At 44.9% G+C, this 21,752-nt stretch overlaps 1 protein-coding gene across 2 annotated transcripts in view; it reads right to left on the reverse strand.

Annotated features, from left to right (window-relative positions):
- LOC104485672 (netrin receptor DCC-like) overlaps positions 1-21,752 on the reverse strand; it is a 368,885-nt gene that overhangs the window by 43,854 nt on the left and 303,279 nt on the right. The window contains exons 15-17 of one of the 2 annotated variants that reach the window (XM_086769575.1): positions 21,452-21,646; positions 5,744-5,839; positions 2,056-2,234 (exon numbers count right to left, since the gene is read on the reverse strand). In XM_086769575.1, coding sequence (XP_086625701.1) covers positions 2,056-2,234; positions 5,744-5,839; positions 21,452-21,646 — 470 coding nt within the window. Of the gene's footprint in view, positions 1-2,055; positions 2,295-5,743; positions 5,840-21,451; positions 21,647-21,752 lie in introns of both variants that reach the window. The other variant, XM_086769574.1, reaches the window with a different exon arrangement.

Below are 21,752 nucleotides of genomic sequence, written 5' to 3' on the forward strand. Positions count from 1 at the left end.
CGGCAAAGGCTAAACCCTTCGTTGTATTAGATTTGAGAGAGATTTCTGAAGCAATGGGAGACGTCAACGGGAAAAGCTCAAAAGACGGGGAGGTTCAATGCCAACGCACTGGCAAGTGCTACGGGGAAACCTAATTGTGAGCCTGATCCAAACCTCTCTGAAGAAAATGGAAGCTTTCCCCACTGTTTTCAAAGAATAACAATAGTTTTTCTCTTGTTCCCTTGAAAAAAGAAAAAAAAAAAAGTGGTGATTTCAAGAAAGTAGACCCACTTGTAAGGGTTTTTTAATTATTTCCTCTTCTGGGTGATGGAAGGGGAACAACTGAATCAGACCCTTACAAGCTACCAACAGACTGGCCAAACTAGAGATGGTGGCAAAAAATAAGTAATTTCACTCTTGCTTCTCTCCTCTTCAGCCTCCTGCTCCTCAACCATCTCCTGGAGCCCTGCGTGGTGGCTCTGCGGCGGATGTCCACCTGGTTTTAGCAGAAAGCCAACGAGCTCGACACCTCTGAGCAGGACATACTCTGCACAGCGGACTACCAGAATTATTTTGGCTCATTTTCCACTGCATGCAGCGCAGGAAATGGATCAGGAAACCACAGAAAATGTTAAAAATTGACCGCGATTGGCAAAACATGATGCTGTCTCTTCAGGAGCTTTGATTTCATCACCAGAGCTGCAAACTGTAATTCGCTGTGCTCTACTCGTTTTGCTAGGCATGGAAATCCATCTAAGATCTCGACTCTAAGTAGGAGTCAGATCATGGCGCGGCATTCAAAACACCACAACGCATGGTTTTGGCATCCTTAATTATCTAAGAGCTTGTTACAACCGCACGAGCATACAAAATCGTCACGTCAGCATCTGAGGTCGTCAAAAGTACGGCAACAGATGTAAAAGCAAGGTATGGACTTTAATATCTTGTAAAAAAAGCTATAACTTAAAAGCTTTAGAGTGGGTCAGCAGCAAAAAAGCCAGCTGACCTAAATCTCCTCTCAGCGCAAATGGCGCTCAATCCAGCAAGCTGGATTCTGATGGAGATGAAAAAAATCACAATCTGAAAAGAGATGGAAGGCAAGAGTTTCTCCACCATCATTCGCACTTCTTCTGAAAATTGCCTGGGAAAGATCTCGAGATGAGTCTGTAAGGTAGGTGTACCCCAAATCTAAAGAGATGGAAGGCAAGAGTTTCTCCACCATCATTCGCACTTCTTCTGAAAATTGCCTGGGAAAGATCTCGAGATGAGTCTGTAAGGTAGGTGTACCCCAAATCTACAGAGATGGAGAACGACGCACTTTTGGTAGGACAGAGAACAGTAAAAAAGGAGGGATCCACGTATAAAAATACATCCATAGCAAACAACTCGCTCTGGATCAACACGATCTTTCAGGCAAGCGAAAACAACCGTCATGGCAGGGCACGGGAGGAAGGTCATGCCCATCACGGAGAAGGTAAGTGTTCTATGAGACGCGATAAATAAGCTGAGGAGAGTGGAGAAAGGAGGCTTATTGCTCAAAACCGAGCAAACAAAAATGCCTGAAGGTTGTGCTTGTTCCTCCCCCTTCCCTGTCCCGCCGTATCTCTTTGCACAGGTTTTGGCACTGTTTTTATTCAGACTTGAAACGGAATTCTCATACAGAAAGTAGCACGCTGCTGTTATAACCAATCAAACTGAGTTTTCTTGTCAACTAACCTTCATTTTTTGCTATTTTGGAATATATAAGTGGGGGGAGTTGTCATACAGTACGGGTGGGTTTGCAACTGATATTTCTTCCTCTTCACGCTACGCTATCGTGCTACCAAGTCTGCGACAACGTTCTATCCGATTGGTAAAGAGTAAAGATCAAAACTTTCAACAATTGGCACATGGAATTAAAATACGGAACTTTCCCCCAACTAAACGCATGGGTTTCTAGGAAGTGGTAGTTACTCAGGCAAATTTCCTTTGGGTTGAAAGGGGAATTTTGGTTGAGGGAAGCTCGTCAAAGCCAATTCAGAGTCTTTGCAAAACAAAACGTGAAGCTCGTAAATTCAGAACGCGTTAAAATGTCACCTTGTACTTAGCACTTGTCGAATAGCTCATTCTCCATCGGACCGTGTAGAAGCGAACCTCCGTAGTCTTTTGGTTCTTTGGGACAGAGTTGTCTGCCCAGATGACCCTCACTGCATCATGCGTAAGTGCAACAGCCTGGACACCTACTGGTGGGAGCATGGGGGTGGAGATATCTGGGACTGAGGTAGGGAAATCATCAAGCAAAGGATAAAAATCAACTTCTAATGGATCAATGGGGTCTGGGTCCATACATCACCAAATGAGCATTCCAAAAGAAATGAACAGGTAAGTTAAACAGAAAAAAAAACCAAAATAAAACAAAACCAAAACAAACCAAAACACAAACAAGCCACCAAGGGGCACACATCACGATGGGTTAAATGCATGGCATTAATGAGGAGGAGGAACATGAGGAGAACAGAAAGAAAGGCATTAATGCAAAATGAGAATGCATCAGTAACATTTCAGTCACATCACTACAACAAAACCAACCAGCGCTACGTGCGATTTTCACGACCTGTTTAAACATCTCCAGGTATGCCGTGATCCCTTCACATGAAGATGAAGTCAAGGCACAGCGTTTCCTTAAAATGATCTACATTTTCTTAAAAAATTGAATCATTTAAATGAAACGTTATTGGAAACATCTACAAAGTGGAAAGCGTGTCATCTTCCAACCCGATTTATGCATGACATACTTGTGTAGGAGTTACCTAGGTTTTTCTCTCTTGGAAGCCTCTTGCAGGCTCTTTGGTTGCTTTAGGCTCTTGAAAAGAACATATTCTGCATCTCCTTCAACGTTTATTAGGCAAACCAGGCCGTAATTTCACCACTGCAGCGAAGATCTCGCAGTGTTGGGTTAACACCATCAGCTCGTTAAATGTGCACCTCCAGGCGTGGAGATCATGGTGGTCTCTGGGGAGGAAGAGGTTGAGCACCGTGCGCAGGCCACGGCGGTGTTCTATGCAACGTCGGGGTAAACTCCGTCTGGTTTCATATCCGTTGTCTCTTCCCTTTTGGGCTGCACGGTGATGGTACTCACACGGGAACCGGAGATCACTTCTCCTTGGTTTAAACACCTCTGTATTGGTTGAAGGACTCGGTCAACTTCTGACCTACCTTATAAAACTATACTTACTCATTCATTCTTTATAAGTTGCGAATTTTCCAAATGCAATTTCAAAATGCTGCGGTTAAAACGCAGAAAAAGCACACCAAAAAGTTGCTCTGTGTTTCATTTCACCCTAAAATAATGTGCTAATTAATTTATCAAAGCATAAATGACTCTAACAGTTCCTCACTGACAGTTGCTACAGTTTGTCTGCTCCGTGTTCAATTCCAGCTCCTGACACTCTTTGATCACTCTTTTTTTTTTTTATGGTTTTATAATTAATTATTCAGATCTTCGGGAGGTCACAGCCTTCGGAACGAAAACCAGAGGAGACAAGGATGTTTAAAATGTATGATAGGCCATGAGGTTCCACCTGCTTCTTCTGTTGCTTCTTTCATCAAAATCTGCTTTATAAGAAATTTAAATACGAGAGTTGAAGGAAATTAAGCAACCCAGTTGCTCTTGTAGTGACCCAAAACTCCAACACACCTTCCACCCGGGGAGGGATTGGCAGTTGAATCTCTTTTTTGCCCAATCCTGGAGAATCCAGCTTCTGCAAGTTGAAAGTCAAGTTGTTTTTTTTTCCTGAAGTTTTCCAAAATCATCGTCTGTAAACTTTGGAAGGTGAGCAATACCTGTTTCTCTTGGGTTTTTTTTTTAATAATATAATATAAATAAATGGTCAAACTCGATCATCCAAGATAATTCCACTTCCAAACCATATCATCACTGACCTGAGGAGGAGGGAAATGTCTATAATCCATCAGATAAGTCCCTCAATCCTTCCTCCGTTTCCCACCAAAGTCTGATTTGTTATTATTTACCCGCGGACATCTGGAAATTGCAATCTCTTGAGAGAAAACAGTTCCTTGCTCTCTTTGGAGTTGTTTCGTGAATATTGCATGGTTAACGCAACTTTATTTTCCACACCGTATCCACAGAAGCCCACACCAAAGTATGTCCTTGTATACGCTAAGCAGACACACAAAGACACAATTTTGGGGTTTTTTTTGGTGTTCAGGGTGCATCAGCTCAGCTGCTGCTTGGAGAACCCAGTTCTCGTGCTTTCCTGCTTTGCTAAAAGCCTTTTTTTGAGCTGTTCCTCCATGAACGACCCAGGCCACCTTCTCATTTCAGAGGCTGCATCCCGTGGGTGGGAGGTGGTGGGAAGCTCCCGGTACGGACGTAAGAGAGAAGGACCGAGGTGGACTTCTCGCAGACGCTCATGGGTTCAGCTCACCACAACAGAGCCCAAGCCTGAATTACCTTTTTCACAACCTCGTTTTGTTTCCGAGAGGCTACATGCAGACATCAAACCAAATCCCACAGCCCAGTTGGGTAATTTTTAAATCAAATTGATGGAGAACAAAAACCTTAAAAATAAAAGTATATGCGCGAATCCTGAGGCAAACTCACTGGAAAACGATTTTTACAAGACACACGCTCAGTAAGAATGACCTCTGTAGACTTCAGACAAGAACAAAGATTCATAATTTTGAGGAAGAACTTCCCTGACACTTATTACATTTATTAAATCTAATATAGCTTGTTACGGTTGCCCTTGATTGTGTAATTAATTTTTTTTTTTTTTTTTACCTCCTTCTGACTTTCCAAGATTTCTTATGGGAATACTTCACAAAACCATACGGAAAAAACAAAGTAATTTTTCCTTGTAGAGCCACAGAAGCACCATTTGGGTGATTTATCCCTCGCGGTCCACCCAAGCCAGCGTCGGTGATCGGGTTTGCTCTCAGTGACACAGCTCCCTTTCCAGGCAGCTCTGAACACCATGGGTGAAACGCGAGGGAAAAACCGTCGCCAAACGATGCTGTGGCTCCAGAGGAAAATTGCTTTTTAATTTTTATTTCCATTTTTTTTTTTTTTTTTCCTTCTCAGTTCTGTTCTTTTAACCCCTCGTCAGTCCCATCCACGCACCAGTGACCGCAGAAAAACCACAAGGCATTACGGCAGACAGCGCTACGCCAGAATCATTTTGATTTTATAACTTTCCTTGCGTCCCAACGACGCATTTGTGAAAAATAGCTGCCTAAAAGCACCCTGCTTCATTATCGCTGGGTAACCCCTTCTGCGAGCCTTATCCTGCCAGGAAAATTTTCTCAGCGTGTTCCTTCACCTTTTCCAACCTCTCCACATGCTTCTGTAAAAATGTGCATGATGGCGGCGTGGTTTTAACTAATTCGTTTTAACAGAAATTTAAAAACGAAAAAAAAAAACAACCCATAAATGCACCTGGGCTTCATTCAGCCCTCGTCTTTAAATATTTAAATTCTTTGGGAGTCATGCTTCTCCCAAGCCAAGCCGCACAAAAGAGCAAGCACTTGTGGGCATCCCGTTATATTTATACAGCCAATTTCTGGGAAGGGTAAATAATTCATTCCACCTCCGTCGTTAAAATAAAGTGGAAAATGAAGCTGATTTATTCTAGCAGGGACCTGGAGGTTGCGGAGCTCTTTTCTTCCATCGCCTCGATCAAAAATGTTTTTGCCTAACGTGCGCTTTTGTAAGGCCAACGTTCGCTAACGAGAAGCAGATTACGAAGCGGCAGTTGCCACTCACCTGTCATCGACCTGGTGGTCGCGCTTTCGTACAGAGGCACCCCTTCGCCCGCGTTGTTGAAGGCCTTTAAGGAGATCACGTAATGGGAACTCGGCTCTGCGGGAGAAAATAAATAGGGCAAAACAAAGCACAGACTGTTAAAAGGCAGATCTGGGATGCAGGACGGACGAGCGCTTCCCTGAAAAACAAGAAAAAAGAAAATAAAGTTAAGCAAGCGCTTCTTCAACATAAGTGACGAGCAAAACTGCTGCCCATCATTTCGTTTCCAAAGGTTTTATTTATCTCAATCTCTTGGTGGTTTCATCATCAATAATCAACTGAAGCCAAGTCACCTGTCACTTTGCCTGTGTAAAAAAGCTGGAACCAACTTTACACACCCGCCATAACTCCCAGGCCCGTCGCTCTGTGGAGAAGAAGCCTCAGACGCGGCGCTACGCGGAGACGAGGGATGCCGTGAGGTGCCAGCGCCTTCCTACCGGCTCCCACACGTTGCTGTCCCGGGGACGATGTGGGAAGAGATGGTTGGGGATCACCAGCGCTGTGTTGCCTTGAAATCCCAAAATTCGCAGCAGGGAGCTGCAGGCCTCAGGCTCTCCAGCGTCGCTTGGGTGGCACTCGTGCTCCTGAACCCAGCCCACTTCCCGCACCCCAGTCATCGCTTTCCGGATGCTGAGCAAAAAGCCTCCCTCCCTCACTTCTTGATGTCGGAATTACGCTGGTAACAGCCATTTTACCCCTTTTCACCTCACTGAGAACTACTAGGCCTCTGCGTGGCCTAGTTTACCACGGGCCTACTCTAAAAATATCCCTAAATGAAGGCAAAGCGAAAGGAGGCACCAGTTCCATATTGGTTTTTTCCTACTGTTTTCTGAGGAAAACAAGGCAATCCATTTTCCTGATTTTTTCCACATGAATTGCTTCACCCCCCCTCCACCCTTTAATTCTATTTGTACAGAAGAAAATTGCAGCTGAATCCATCGGGTGCTTGTACACCTGCCCAAGAGGGAAACTGCCTCCTGAAAGTTCTCGACTGGAAAAATAACAAATGTTTGGATGTGAGGAGGCATTTATTAACGCGGCATCGCAAAAGACCTGCTGCAGAATTACATATTTCATCTACATTAACACCAAAATCAGCTCCGCATGATTAATACCATTACAGTGCATCTGAAATGAGTAAATAATCTGTAAGTACTTATTGCATATTGTTACTAATATCCTTTCCACCCACATATTTTACGTCCAGAAGAAACAGTGACATATTTGTTTCATATTCAGGTGACTTCTGTGCTTCTATCGCCAGAGAGCTAAACTTTCAAAATTGCCAAACGAATGACCGGCGCATTAATAACTCCCCGTGCCAAGTATCGTACGGTTATTAATTCACTTGGCTGTAATATCATTAATCATAAGGAAATTATTTTGTATTCACAGAGATGTATGAAAATCATATTTTCATACGATTTCCACTATATATTAGCATCCTACTTTTAATTTCTAATTTATCTAAGCGTTGCTGCTCTCCAGATTCCACGTGAAGATTTATTTATCGAGACACAAAGTCATGATTGAGCTGAGAGTTTAATAATGTCATATTCAGTACTTCCTGAATATATATAGTGACCGAAGAGACACGTACCTCTGAAGAATAATTAATCCCACGCTAAGATAGGTATGTAAGAAAAATAAGATTAATTGGCCTGTAAGGGCTGTTATGTATCTCCACTGATTATGGCACAGATGTCTGGAGTTGGCTTAAATTTTAAAGAACGAGACATCGGTCAGAAACGAAAGTCAGCCTAAACACTGATTTTTTTTTAAATGTGAAAGATTTTTTGAGAAACCCTGATTCCCAAAATTACTATCAAAACCCCCCCCAACCCTATAGAATTGTCACGTCTGACCAAACTACATTGGGAATTCTCAACAACGAATAAGTAAAATGAAGATGATCGTGAAAAATATACACGCAGAAATTGATAAAGTAGGTGGAAAATTGCGATCAGCTTGTGGAAAATTTAAAAATCGAGACGATACAGCACATACTTCATTCCAACTGCCCTTATAGCACAATGAATAGCTCATCAAATTTTATAAACTGACCAGACTGACACATGATTTAGGTTTATCACTAGGTTGGGTAAGGTTACGCTTGCAAAAACGAGCTAAGATTGGGACGAGGATGCGATCCGCAGCTTTCCGTTAAAAAAGCATGTTAAATTCAGGTGGTTAATTTGCGCTGCTGTTAACTGGAGCAACAAATAATTGCTTGAGTCTCCTCTTAGATAAGAGCGAAAGAGGCAATTTGCCACGGCGCGGCATTTGAACACAGTGTTAGAGTTCATTTTAGTCCTTTATAACAAAAAAAAATGAAAAAACATTTGTATTATCAAGCGACAGACCATTGCTTTTTGAACTGCATTGTATATTAACAACACTTACGGGGTTGTTCCGGTGCTTTTTTTTTTTTTTTTGGTAAAATGCCACTGACTGGAGTGGGAGGTCAAATGAGGAAAGACTTTTAGCGTAAACCTACTAATAAAGTGCAGCAGCTAACGGAACAGAAGGCTCGTTAGTGCTCCTGGCAGGGACAACGCAAAGAAACGGCGGCTTTGGAGACGACCGTTGCAATGCAATTGCAAAAATTCAGAGGTAAATTCTGAATTTTTCCCTCACCTGTAACCATGATACCATTTATATTTGCTATTCTGGAGCAAGACAAGGAGAGAATTCTATGCTGCTTTTTTTTTTTTTTTCTTCTGGCAGAAGAAATCTCTTCTCGCCTTTGAACAAGCTGAGCGAAGAATTCAGCTTTAATTAGAGCATCAGCCAAGAATCCCCGTGTCAGCGTTGGTGTGGAACATGCTCTGGAAATAAAGTTGTGCTCTGCAGTTCAACTCAAAAAAAAAAAAAAAAAAAAAAAAAGCACAAGAAGTTCAAACTAAGCATGAACAAAATCGATTTCTTCCACTGACAGCTGTTGTTTCCGGAAAGAAAATAATCAACAAATTGCAACTCCTTCAAGATATCACGGTTATTTTCTTCTTTAAGAGGGTAAAATTGTGACATCTCCGCAGCCATCACGCGGGGCCTTTTGGCAAACGGTGAGTTTTCATGTATAATTTAATTTTCTCTTTAAACTATAAATCTAAAAGAAATGCTTGACAACTAGACGTGAGCTCCAAGCTGAGGAAAGCTCCTCGCCTTAAACGACGGTGCTGGAAGAAGGGTAGCGCACTCAGCTGATTTTCCACGTCAGCTCTCTCTCAAAGAAAGATTCCATCTCAAGTCCTCGTCTCATTTCCCAGTTTAACCATTGCCTGACACGAGGGACTCGCAGAGCGCTCTACAGTATCCTGGGAGAGTCGGAGCTAAGACGGGGTCTACTGATCATCGTGAAAACGTTGCTCATCCCGTCGCACCACTCAGAGCTACTTAAACCCCGTTTTTGGCAACAGAGCCAATAAAACAGCAATAAAGACAAGTAATACCTTCAAGAATCTTCTCCCAACACTTTGTCAGTGCCTGTTTTCATCCTACCCAAAAGTGAAGTCGCAGTTCATCGAGATTTGATCCCTTCTACTCTACTTGACCATCACTGTGTGTCTACGAGCACCCTACAACCTGCTCACGTTGTCTGAGCTTGCTGAGGAGGAAGGCTGCCATCTTTTTATCTTTCTTTCTTTCTTTCTTTTTTCCCCCCACCATTACTAAAGCTGGTCTTAACTGTAGGCTACACGATTTTACCCGTGGGACGGCAGAGACACGAGGAGCCGTGGCCTCCCTGTAGACCAAGTGGAAACAAAGACATCTTGTCAAAACAGATGGGGTCTGGCACCATCCTGCAGGAAAACGAAACGGCGGGAATTGCGGCAAGAGAAATTCTTATTAGTTACCAGGAAAAAAAATAAATATGAGGGTTGTCAAGCACGGAGGCGGGGGTCCAGAGAGGTTGTGGAACACCCATCCTTGAAGGTGCACAGAAGTCAGCTGCAGATGAACACCGGTGCAACCCAGAGCTACCTCCGAAGCTGGCCCTGCTTTGAACGAAGACTTGGACCACATGACTTGAGAGATCCCTGCCAACCTAAGCAACTCTGGGACAATTCGTACCCGCTCGCATAAACATGATGAGAGCAGGAACCTGGCTTTGATGCTGAGCCAGCTGCTGCCACAGGACCCTTCTGTCCTCTCTGTTGCTGTCCTTGCTTCACCAAAAAACTGACTCCCCTTTATCAACAACGAAAGGAGTAGAAACACAAATGCTAGATTTTGTTCTAAGCAGAGCAACTCCTGCAAGAAATGCCCTTTTAAAAGGGAAAAGGTCTTCAAGAGAATGATGTCTATGCCCTGCATGGCCTGCCAGTGCCACCGAGGCTAAAAAAACCCTTCTACGAGGCAGCAAAGCAGTCATTCACAATTATCTCAAAAAGCAACCAGGGAACAGGCTCGTTTCCTCCTGCCTGGGTTTGTGAAAACACGACGTCTAATAATCAATAGCGCCAGTACCAGTTCCTAGACCTGGTAACACCAGTTTATCGCCAGGAAATGGTCATCTATCTACAGGACAAATGTCAAATTGAAGTACTCCGCAAGTAAGGGTTATTGAATTCCGCGAAATCACGAGAGAAAAGCACTTCCAACATCACAGTCAGACGTAGCGTACTTCTTCCGTAACCTGGACCTGAAACGAAGGGTTGGAGGTAGGGCTGTGGTTGCCCAGATTGCCTGCAGTGGGGAACGCTCCCAAGAAAATGGAAACCACCCTACGTTAGGAAACACCTCTCTACTGAAAGAGTGGTCAGGCACTGGAACAGGCTGCCCAGGGCAGTGGTGGGGTCACCATCTCTGGAGGTGCTCAAAAAAACGTGTAGACGTTGCACTGCAGGACGTGGTTTAGTGGACACGGTGGTGTTGGGTTGACGGTTGGACTTGATGACCTTAAAGGTCTTTTCCAACCTTCAGATTCTATGATTCTACGTGAACTAAGAAGCCCAAAGGACACTAAAGTTTTCAACTAGCAGTGCCACAACGAATGAGCCCAAAGCAGGTGGAGTTCCTGCTGGGCGAGACAGCTCAGAGGCAACTGGAGGGGTTTCTCCACAAATTCTGGTGGAATCTCTTCACAAGGGAAAGCGCTTAGGTCAGAACGCGGAGAAAACATCCCGCATTTAGCAGACCGCTAAACAAATTCTCCAAACGAGTTCTTCCCAGGTTGTCAACTAGAGAAAAATAATTTTAGATTTTATTCCTTCCAGGCACTTTGCACACCAGAAACGGCTGCATTTCAAGGGTGGACGAGGAGATAACTTCTGCGATGCCGTTTCATCTAACGTATCGGTTAATTTGAAAAGGAGTCACTATCAGAAAGGCTCAAACGGGTAATAAAGAGCTCATGACTGCTTCCAATAAAATAAGAGACCTACCAGCGAATTATCCTTTCTCTACCACAACAGAATTACATCTTCTGGTAAACTGAACAACGCGTAACAACAGAGAAGAACTCAGTGAAGCTCAACTTACCAAATGCCGTAAAATTCAAGAAGGCATTTTCCGAGGTTACGGAGGATGAGGAAGGTTGGGAAATTCAGCGTCTTTTTTCCACGCCAAAGGGTTTCATCCAGTGTTTAAACAACAGAATATTTGTTTTGAGAGTGGATGCAGAGAACAGTGGAAACTTGGCTTCACATCCTCAGTGAATTCTCAAGAAGTGATGGACAAGCCAACATTTTTTGTGTCTTCAGCTCCTATAGCATCAACTTTTTTTTTCTTCCCTATTTCCTTTAGTTTTTTGCCTATAAATTCTTTGAAGTAGAGTCTTACAAGGTGTTTCTATAAAACCCCAGTCTTCTCTCAAACCTCTGGGCACTACTGTAGACGTGTTAACAGGTCAACATGCTTAAAATATTTCCCATATTTAATTGAAAACCGTCCCTGAGGAGCGCAGTTCCACCTTATCTACTTCACGGAGATGTGAGGAACATCTACACGTCAAACGCATACAACCTAACCTGTAATTTTTAATCCAATCTTACCGTTGACTCTGTTACCACCATTGAGGGCGTGTCCTACCTTGTTAGATGATAAACCAGGACTCCAGTCGTCTTCCAAACATTTGGTTAGGTGGCAACACCCGGGGCTTTGCCTCACCCTGCTGCAGGGTGAGCTCCAGCAACGTCCTTCAGCAACCGGACTTCCTTGTCTTCTCACAGGCCATGTCATCTCTCAGCAAGTCACCCCGAGAAGTCAATGTAGACCTCCACCAGAGCCATGGTGCCTTCAGACGAACGCACCACGCAACGAAGGCAGGACGTGACCCTGCAGTGAACCAGCGAAGGTCACAGCATCCAAACACCTCGTTGCGGCTGGATGACAATGACGTATCTCACGGTTCTGGGGGTGCCTATATATTTAGAGGTACTCAGGAAGCAATTAACTTCTAAAACACCAGGGGAAAGGGTTTAACGGAGCAAAGAGAATTTATAATGAGCATTTGTTAAGTGCTTTTATTTTAATGTCGCTCAGGAGATGAACAGCAAATCCATATTTACGTTGTTTTTAAGATGTCATCTCACCACATATTACGCCCGCTTGCTGATTTCTCTTGTGAGCTCTGTTCTGTGTGCATTAGAACACAGCGTTCAGGGCGCTTTTTTTTTTAAGCGCAGACTAATTTGAGCACGCTTCGAAACAGGTCTCGCCTCCTGCAGAGACGTGAACCTTTACAACTCCCGTGGTGCATCGCAAGTGCAGTGCACGCCGCGTCGGTAGGGATGCAAAACAATTGAAAAAAAAAAAAAATCCCGATGCGGATCACTTACGTTTGTTATTGATGGTACAAATGCAGCCAAACCCAGGAAAAGGAAAGTGTAAGTGAAGTGTAAGACACACGGACAAATGAATAAAAAACGAACAGGCCGCGACTCGAGACGCTTGCCGACATCAGAGGGAACGCCATTAATGTACCAGGAGGGTTAACGTGGGCGGGGACAAGGTTTCTTCAGGCACTCGTACACCAAAAATAAGAATGAAAGTTGCACCAGGAGGAGAGATAACGTATTTAAGAAGGGGAAAAAGAGGAAAAAAAAAAAAAAAAGAGAAGAGAAGATGTGAAGCAGCTGAGCAGGGGCAAAGAGGGGGAGGCGCGAGCCTTGTGGGCCTTGCAGGCCTCACCCTCTGGCCTCTCGCCGGGCGGCGACTGGGCCCAACTCGGCCCGGCCCGGCTGCAAGAAGTGGAGAGGAGATGGGATGTGAAGAGGCCCTGAGAGGCGTCTGCCAGCCTGTTGTGAAGAACTTCTGGTGAGAGGAACGGCTGCAGACGCCAAGGTCAGTTAAGGAGGGGGAGCAGTAACGCGGCTCCTGGCCAAGATTCCCCTGCAGCCTGTGGTGACGACCATGGTGGAGCAGGTTGTCCCCCTGCAGTCCATGGAGGCCCATGGAGGGGCAGAGATCCATCCACAGCCGATGGAGGACGCCAGGCCGGGGCAGGTGGGTGCCTGAAGGGGGCGCCGTGGCCCACGGAGGCCCCACCAGGGCAGCCGTTCTGGAGAGACTGCACCCTGTGGAAGAGATGACCCACGCCAGAGCAGTTCCATGAAGGACTGTGGCCCATGGCAGTGACGCCACGCTGGAGCAGGGGAGGAATGCGAGGAGCTCTTCCCCTGAGGAGGAAGGAGCGGCGTAAAACAACATGTGATGGACTGACTGTAACCGAAGGCAAAGCACAGCACCGTATCCATCCTTTTCCCTGAAAACTGAGCCTTGCAACACAGCCGTTTGTTTTTTTTTGTGTTGATGAATGAACACAGAGAAATAAATATTCTTGGCTATCAGTATTATTTATATTCTAATTTGGCATTACAAGTTATTCTTGGGCATTCTGTTCTTTAAAGACAAAGAGGAGCAATATCCAGCTCTTCTCTTCCATCTGTTGTCAAGAGAGCCCAAACATTTTGGCAGGGAAGCCTGTTCAGCTATTTTTCACAGTGAGAACCGAGGTGTACAACAAACTAAAATGCCTTCTAGAAAGTCAGTCAAGAGCGAAGCGTATAGAATCACAGAATCATAGAATCGTTTGGGTGGAAAGAGACCTTCAAAGGTCATCCAGTCCAACCCCCCTGCAAGGAGCAGGGACATCTCCAACCACATCAGGTTGCTCACAGCCCCGGCCAACCTGGCCTGGAATGTTTCTAGGGATGGGGCATCCACCGCCTCTCTGGGCAACCTGGGACAGTGTTCCACCACCCTCAGTCTAAAAAAATTTTTCCTAATATCTAATCTAAATCTACCTCCCTCTATTTTAAAACCATCACCCCTCGTCCTGTCACAGCAGGCCCTGCTGAAGAGTCTCTCCCCACCTTTCCTGCAGCCCCCTTTGGGCACTGGGAGCCGCTCTCAGCTCTCCCCGGAGCCTCCTCTTCTCCAGGCTGAACAGCCCCAGCTCTCTCAGCCTGGCCTCACAGCAGAGCTGCTCCAGCCCTCTCAGCATCTGCGTGGCCTCCTCTGGACCCTCTCCAGCAGCTCCACGTCCTTCTGATGTTGGGGGCTCCAGAGCTGGACGCAGCGCTGCAGGGGGGTCTCACCAGAGCGGAGCAGAGGGGCAGAATCCCCTCCCTCGCCCTGCTGCCCACGCTTCTCTTGATGCAGCCCAGGATGCGGTTGGCCTTCTGGGCCGCAAGGGCGCATTGCCTGCTCGTGTTGAGCTTCTCATCCACCAGCACCCCCAAGTCCTTCTCCTCAGGGCTGCTCTCCATCCGTTCTCCGCCCAGCCTGGATTTGTGCTGGGATTGCCCCGACCCTCACTTTCACACAAGGACGCTCTTAAAACCCACCCAACATTTAACTCGAGGGAGGCGGTCACGCAAGCTCTGTTCGTAACGCAAATACGGCGCGGATCCCGAACCGACCCTTTGCTTGTGAGCAAGTTCTCCGTGTTCTGCAAGAAAGCAAAGTCAGGGAGAAACGCGAGAAGATTGGTGCACGAAGTATTTGCGAAAATGGCAGCAGGCTTTAAACGACAGTCCGTTTTCAAAGGCAAGGAGGGAAATGAACGGTCCCTGGAGTCTCAAAGTGCTGTTACTTGTTGTTAGTGTCGGGCTTTAACGTGATCTATGAGGGAAATGGCGAGATGCAGGAAATTTAACATATTTTTCTTTGATTTTTCCCCAGCTCCATTTTGTATTAAAAATGCAAAGGGAAGAAAACAACCCGAAAATCTACATTAAAAAAGCTTTTTTGTTCCCTTTCATGTCTTTGTTCTAATCCACAACTGTCATCTGCAAAGATTAAAGAAAATGAAGGCGCTCTTTTCTCTCTCTTTGCACTAAAACAAAATGCTTTTTTGCCTCGTCTGCGCACGAGGGTCACATTTAATCTGATCTGCACTTAAGATGAAGGTGAATTTGATGGAAGCCTTTGAATTCCTACTGGTATGCTTGTTCTAATATAAACTCAGATCTAAAAGCTTTGTCTTTGTTTCTTGTCACTTGTAATTGTCGACTTCATTTATTTAATTTTTTTTTAGTTTTATTCCTTAAATAATGCAACGATCTGTCAAATTTCACATTCGCGCCAGCCAAAAACTCCAGGGCATCACCTAAACTGGAACACTTAGAACCACAGAATGGTTTGGGTTGGAAAGGACCTTCAAAGGTCATCCAGTCCGACCCCAAGGTACGCAAAGGCAAAACCACGTTGGCTGCCGATCTCTCGCCAGTCTGTATAGACCACGGAAGACCCTGCAGCCAAAATTCCAGTATCATCCAACGACTTACCGGGCTGAGTTGTTAGTATATTCTTATTATTCATACGGTAGCTCCAATTCTCCAAACTACTAATTAAGCAGAAATTGCTCACATCCATTAAATTTCTCTTCGGAGCTCCCGATTTTCTGATGTGCGTCGCTTCAGGCTTTACGAGAGGAGCGGGACTAACTTTGAGAAGCCTTTGCTAGATTTTGCCAGGTATTATTCACTTTCATTGCCGGGCCAGGAGGATCAAAGGTTCAAGTTCAAAATAGACATGAAAATAATATTTCGAGACGTGCGCTCCAGCTTCCCAACCAAACTCTTTCAACGAGAGGCGTACGAATTCCTCCGTACTTGGGGAGACGAATGCAGCTTTTTCTTAGATCACATAAAGGCAACTGGACTTAAAAACTCGTTCTAAAATTACACCTTGTCCTTCTATTCTCACGTACGTAACGGGGGAGGAAGGGATGTAGTCTTGAAGAGGAAAGCCCACATCTCCAGAAGGCTCCGGAATTTGGGGCAGCTTTCCCATCATACTTAGTTTTTTAATGGTTTGAGCATCTGTAAAATAGTTATTTTTATACACATCTTCTCACGGAAATACTTAGGGCATTTTACAGATGGAAGCGTTATTATGGAATTACCTTTCCTGATCGGCTTAAAACTCAAGTTTTCAAATCTCCATCTCTCTGCTTCCTCTCACGTGGTGCACACGCTCTGTCGTCAGCTGCAGAATTATTCTACCGCTCCTACTCCAATGCTTTTTTGAAAGCGGTTTTGCTTTTGGGATGTCGCTAACAGCAAAAACGGAGGCCGTGCTGTGCAGCAACTGGAAGCTAATGGTCATCCTCCTGGTCTTTGTACGCTCAGATGATCACCCTTCTTGTGTCCACCTCCTACTTATCGCCCTTATTCCAGCAAATTGTTAAAATATCCCAGAATGAGTTATCACCATATCCCAGTATGACATAATAACGTCGTTAATAGAATCCTAGGATGGTTTGGGTTGGAAGGGACCTTCAAAGGTCATCTAGTCCAACCCCCCTGCCAGGAGCAGGGACATCTCCAACCAGATCAGGTTGCTCACAGCCCCGGCCAACCTGGCCTGGAATGTTTCCAGGGATGGGGCATCCACCGCCTCTCTGGGCAACCTGGGCCAGTGCTCCACCACCCTCAGCGTAAAGAATTTCTTCCTCCTATCCAATCTGAATCTACCTCCCCCTATTTTGGAACTTCCCTCTATTTTTGAAACCACAGAGTATTCCAATATATTGGAATACTCTAGGATGAAGTTACCACGTGTCATTTTTCCAGTGCGTTAATTAAAAATACAGCTGTACGAGCTAATTCAAAATTTTTTTTTTTTTTACGCAAATTTTTACAGCTAGTGTGTTGTTTCAGGTATTTTGAGGTTGATGTTTGCATAATCGGTAAATGGAAATCTCCTTCCCCTTTCTTTCAAATTTTTATTTCCTCAGTAAGCTTTAACACACAGCTCCACGGACACGAGTCCAGTCAGTTAATCACTATGCTTAACGCCTTCCGCGTTGGATCAGTACAGAAATCGTTACTTCCTACGCGTCAAAGATCAAAATCGGCATCCGTGAGTTTCCCAGTATCGTTAAAACCATACTTAATCAGCCAATAACTTTGCCATTTGTAACCACAAGCAAAAAAATTTTAAAAAATCTATTAAAAAAAAAAAGAAAAGAAAATGAAGTGGCTCACTAGAAGTGGGTCTCCTTGTTGGAATTATTCAATCGAGAGTTAGTCAAGCAATAATTTCTCTGTCACAGAAAAGGCTGAACGAAAGCAGGGAACGCTCGCTCCTGAAATTTATGAGACTGACATCAAATATCTTTCCTACACCGCGGAAAGAAAACACAACAAATTTTTCACTGACAAAGCTGAAGGCTCGGGATATTCTCACATTCTTCTGCACCTGCGGAGAGCGTCTCCAAGGCAATCCGACCGCTCAGTCATGAGAAAAATCACTCTCATTCACTCCAGGCGACAAGCGTTACCTCTATATGGTTGCATTCAAGACGATCATCACACAAAATAAAGTTCTCCATCGCTATTATGGAAGACCGAGTGCTTTTCTTCAGGTTTGGTGAAGTGATTTATTCAGTAGCTGAAGCGTAGCACTCGGAAAAGCGCTGTAACAGCTCGGGTACAAGTTTGACCTGAAGGAAGTAATCAATTAAGGACCTGAAATGGGATGCAAAGCTGCTGACTTGTGCACACCGGCGTTACGCTTGCATTATCAAGAGGGAAGGAATTCAAAAGCAGGCCACCCCGTGAGCACGTAGGGCTCCGTCCTTCCCCGATGGGCGATCTACTTGAGGAGACCACCCATGGCCTCCAAGCCTTGTACTTTCAAGGAGAGTTTTAGAAGTGTTTTGGATCACACGGGTGCAATGAAGTGTCTAAAAGGATTTCTAAAGAGACTTCCACATCTCACTCCCATCCAAAACCAGTAAGTACTACCCAGAAACCATTTGTAGCCAATCATCATCAGCAGACTGAAGATGCAAAGACCTCTGGTATTTCATCATTAGCTCTAGAACGGCGAATCCTGATGTGTAACAATGGCTACATGACCATGATGGACATCTGCTGTAGTCAACTGGTAGAAGAAGCCAGATGATGGAGCTGTTGAATGGGCTGAGCTATCTTTGCTGTTGTCTTTTCCTGCTTGATGGAGCAGAAATTAACTGGGCTGACATGGTTTCAACTCAGATGACTCAATTAAACACCTGAACTTGTGCAAAATAAATAATCTAGAGGGTAGGTCAGAGAGTTTATCATCAGCTCTGTCTTATCCCAAAGGTCTCGCCACTGAACACCGACATACCACGACCACAAGAAGGTACCATCTTCTCTACAACCTGGCCACAGAGAAGACAAACAGTTCTGAGCTTAATGCGTGGCCTACGTCGCGTTTCTGACTCCACCTCAACTTTTTTCTAATAGTAGGAGGTAATTTAGGATTAGATTTTCCCAGATGTTTACAACAACGGTACCCAACCATCTATATTCACAGGATGTGCGTGCAGGTGGCCGACAACGACCCGGGGCTGCGCAAACAAGCAAGGGAAGGAGGAACAAAACACACGAATACGAGCAGGAGGAATTCCGGCCTTACATATCCAAGTGGGAATTGCTACAGCAACCCCATCGCACGTCTACGGCCAGACAAAAGGGGATCACCAAGGTTGGAATTTCCGAGGCAACCGTATCGCAAGATGGCGGGAAGAGAATAAAACCAGTGAGCCAACCTGGGAGCTGTTAGCTTCAATTTTCCGTACCTGCGTGCATCCCTCTTCTCAACCTCTCGATTGGAAGGTCTTTGGAAAGATGTCCAGGAGGTGCTTTTGTGCAGGTCTGAATGCAGAGAGAAGAAAATTGTTCCCAGAAAAAAGATCGGGCACGCACGTACGCGCACATGTACGACCATTCTGTATCCCTATTCAACTGGGCATGGCACCAGTTTCACCAGCAGATTCTTCATCGTTATTTGACTCAAGACCACACCATGAGCTTCCGGCACTAAAATAACGCCTGACACGGACTTGGATTACTGGGTTTGGGCACCTACGTGCGAAAAAGGCGTCTGGAAACGAGAGTCGGGCAGGATTTTGGAAAGGCAGCTGATGTCAAACAGATCTGATGGCTCTTTAAGGAAAGAACCTACTGGTCCAGGATGTCAACGATATACAGGGTTCAGGGCGTGCTCCAAGATAGCGTAAAAAGGAAAAATAAAAAGAAGAACTGCGGTGAACCTTGAGAAGCCGCAAAACCTCAGGTTTCCGGCTGGATACATCACAGAGTGGATTGAGGCAAAGCGAGGTGACCTCTCCGCAGTCTCTGTCGAAGGAGACAAAGGAGAGCTGGGGAGCCAAGCAGAAGGAATCGCTGAAAGCCAGGAGGATCAAAAGGGATGAGGTCTTCAGAGGGGAGAGAAAAACTCATGGAAGTTCATCCTTTATTTAGGGATCGGACTTCACTGGCGCTGTTGCACATCGCGTTTAAGATGCCTACATCTCATTGGAAATTTTACAACAGGTGGGATGAATCCACAAAACATCTAGGAGATATTTTTTTCCCCCTCATTCCTGCCAGCAGCACATTTTGACGCACAACCTTACAAAAAAAAGAGTATTTTCATGAGGAAAAGAATTCTGTCTCATCATCAACCTGCTCTGGTTGGAGATGGCCCTGCTCCTTGCAGGGGGGTTGGACTAGATGACCTTTGGAGGTCCCTTCCAACCCAAACCATCCTGTGATTCTATGATTTCGTGCAATTTTCTTGTAATGGTTTCTAATAAAGTAGGTGAATAATGTAGGAAGTGTTGGCAACTCTTCTAATTTTTTAAAAGGAGCAGGGACATCTCCACCAGATCAGGTTGCCCAGGGCCTCATCCAACCTGGCCTGGAATGTTTCCAGGGATGGGGCACCCACCACCTCTCTGGGCAACTGGAAGAACCCTTTTAATCCACAGAAACAGTTCTAACAGCTGAAGCACATCATCGGCTTTCCACAAATACCAAGCGTAGTTACACCACGAGAAGGCTTTTGTATCTGCAAGTCGTCCCTAGCGTACGTTCCACCTGACAGTAGTGACTATCAGAGACCCTACGAGTAAATATCTTCACCGGTCATTCAATATACGAAGAAAAACAAACACTAAAGCTTCAAAAAACCCAAGAGATTTTGTTAATCAAGACACTTTTAGTAAGAGTTGACCATTTGGAGCTCCATAAAATTGAACTGTGCAGGCATCTCCTCGTTAGCTTTCGCCAAAACACGTGGGATTAGATAGCTCCCTCCACGTAATTTACTTTTCTAGTACTTCTGGGTCAACAGCGGTGAAAGACTCAAGTGAAAACCCGTTAAAGATACGAACCAAATTTAAAATAGGCTAGGGAGAATTTAAATCCCTTTTGGAATTTTTAAAAAAATAAAATTCTTTGCATTTAATCCCGACCGTTAGTTATTAGACACACACATTCATTAGGAACAACTTTTATCTTGATATTCCGCAAAATTTCTTCCGCAGTCCAGTCAGACGTCTTCCCATTTCGCAGAATAACGTCACGCTTGCACAAACCATTATCAAACGTCCCTTTTTCTGTAGGACCCGTTGAATATTTGGGAGCGTTACATATGGCTCTTTGCAAATACCTCCACGGTGAGATATCCACCTGGGCTTAGAGTTGGTGAAGTAAGAGTAAAACCAGTTTATTCTGCTCTCCAGGTTTCCCCAACAAAAATGGCAATTCCAAAGAAAAGCGTCCCTAGATATCGGAGAGTTTTGGTCCTACAGAAACGAGATAACTAACGCACAAAGTTGCATTTTCCGGTAAGATCCAACCGTTCCCAGATTACGACGCTTACCATTTTTACCTGGAATAAAAGCGCTAAAGAAGAAACGACAAGGAAAACCATTAAACTTTTTGACTTCCTTTAAACTCTGAACTGGTTTCCCAGTGCTAGGAGAACGGTCCGTCACCGCTGGAAGGATCCGGGTCCCCGCGTACCACGCTGAGAATGTGGATGAACTCTCACAGAGGCTGCACCATGAATAATGAATCACCCCCCTCTCTCCCGGCACCATCTTGACGGACACACAACCGGAGTTTTGCGGTCGCCGTTAAATTCAAACATGAGTGGAATAACATCTTTAGGTCCAGTTCTCTGTCCAGGTGGGACTCATTACTAGGAGCGCACGACTTAATAAGCTCTACTGAATAAAATGAGCATTTGATCAAAGAGATTTCGCGTTTTTGAGAGCGTGCAGAGCTTGGAAGGTAAGACCAAACGCAAAATGGAATGCAGAACCAGCCTAAGAAAGCAGGAGGCAGAGGAAGCACCAGCAATGGCCTGAAAATAAAACCGCATCACCTCTGAGGAACCTCTTTGCATGGAATGAAACGAATGAAAACAACCACTCACCCAAATTTTCGATGGAATAATAACGCTGTTTGCTGTCCACCCGCACAGTCTCAGCGTACGGGCTGCCTACGCCGTAGCCGATGATGTACCCGCGGACGACGATGTTGGGGTTCAGCGGCGGAGTCCAACTCATGACAATGCTCGTTGTCAAGGGCCTGACGTGAAGAGAGCTTGGCTGGTCAGGAACCTGAGATTCTGAGATTTAAAAAGAAAACAACAACAACAAAAAGGCTCAATTAATATTCTACTCGTTCAATTTTACTATTCGTAAGGTTTGAGGTTAGATTAAAATATTTGGATG

This window comes from Chlamydotis macqueenii, chromosome W (genome assembly GCF_036417535.1).
Source record: "Chlamydotis macqueenii isolate bChlMac1 chromosome W, bChlMac1.mat, whole genome shotgun sequence".
Lineage (NCBI taxonomy): Eukaryota > Metazoa > Chordata > Aves > Otidiformes > Otididae > Chlamydotis > Chlamydotis macqueenii.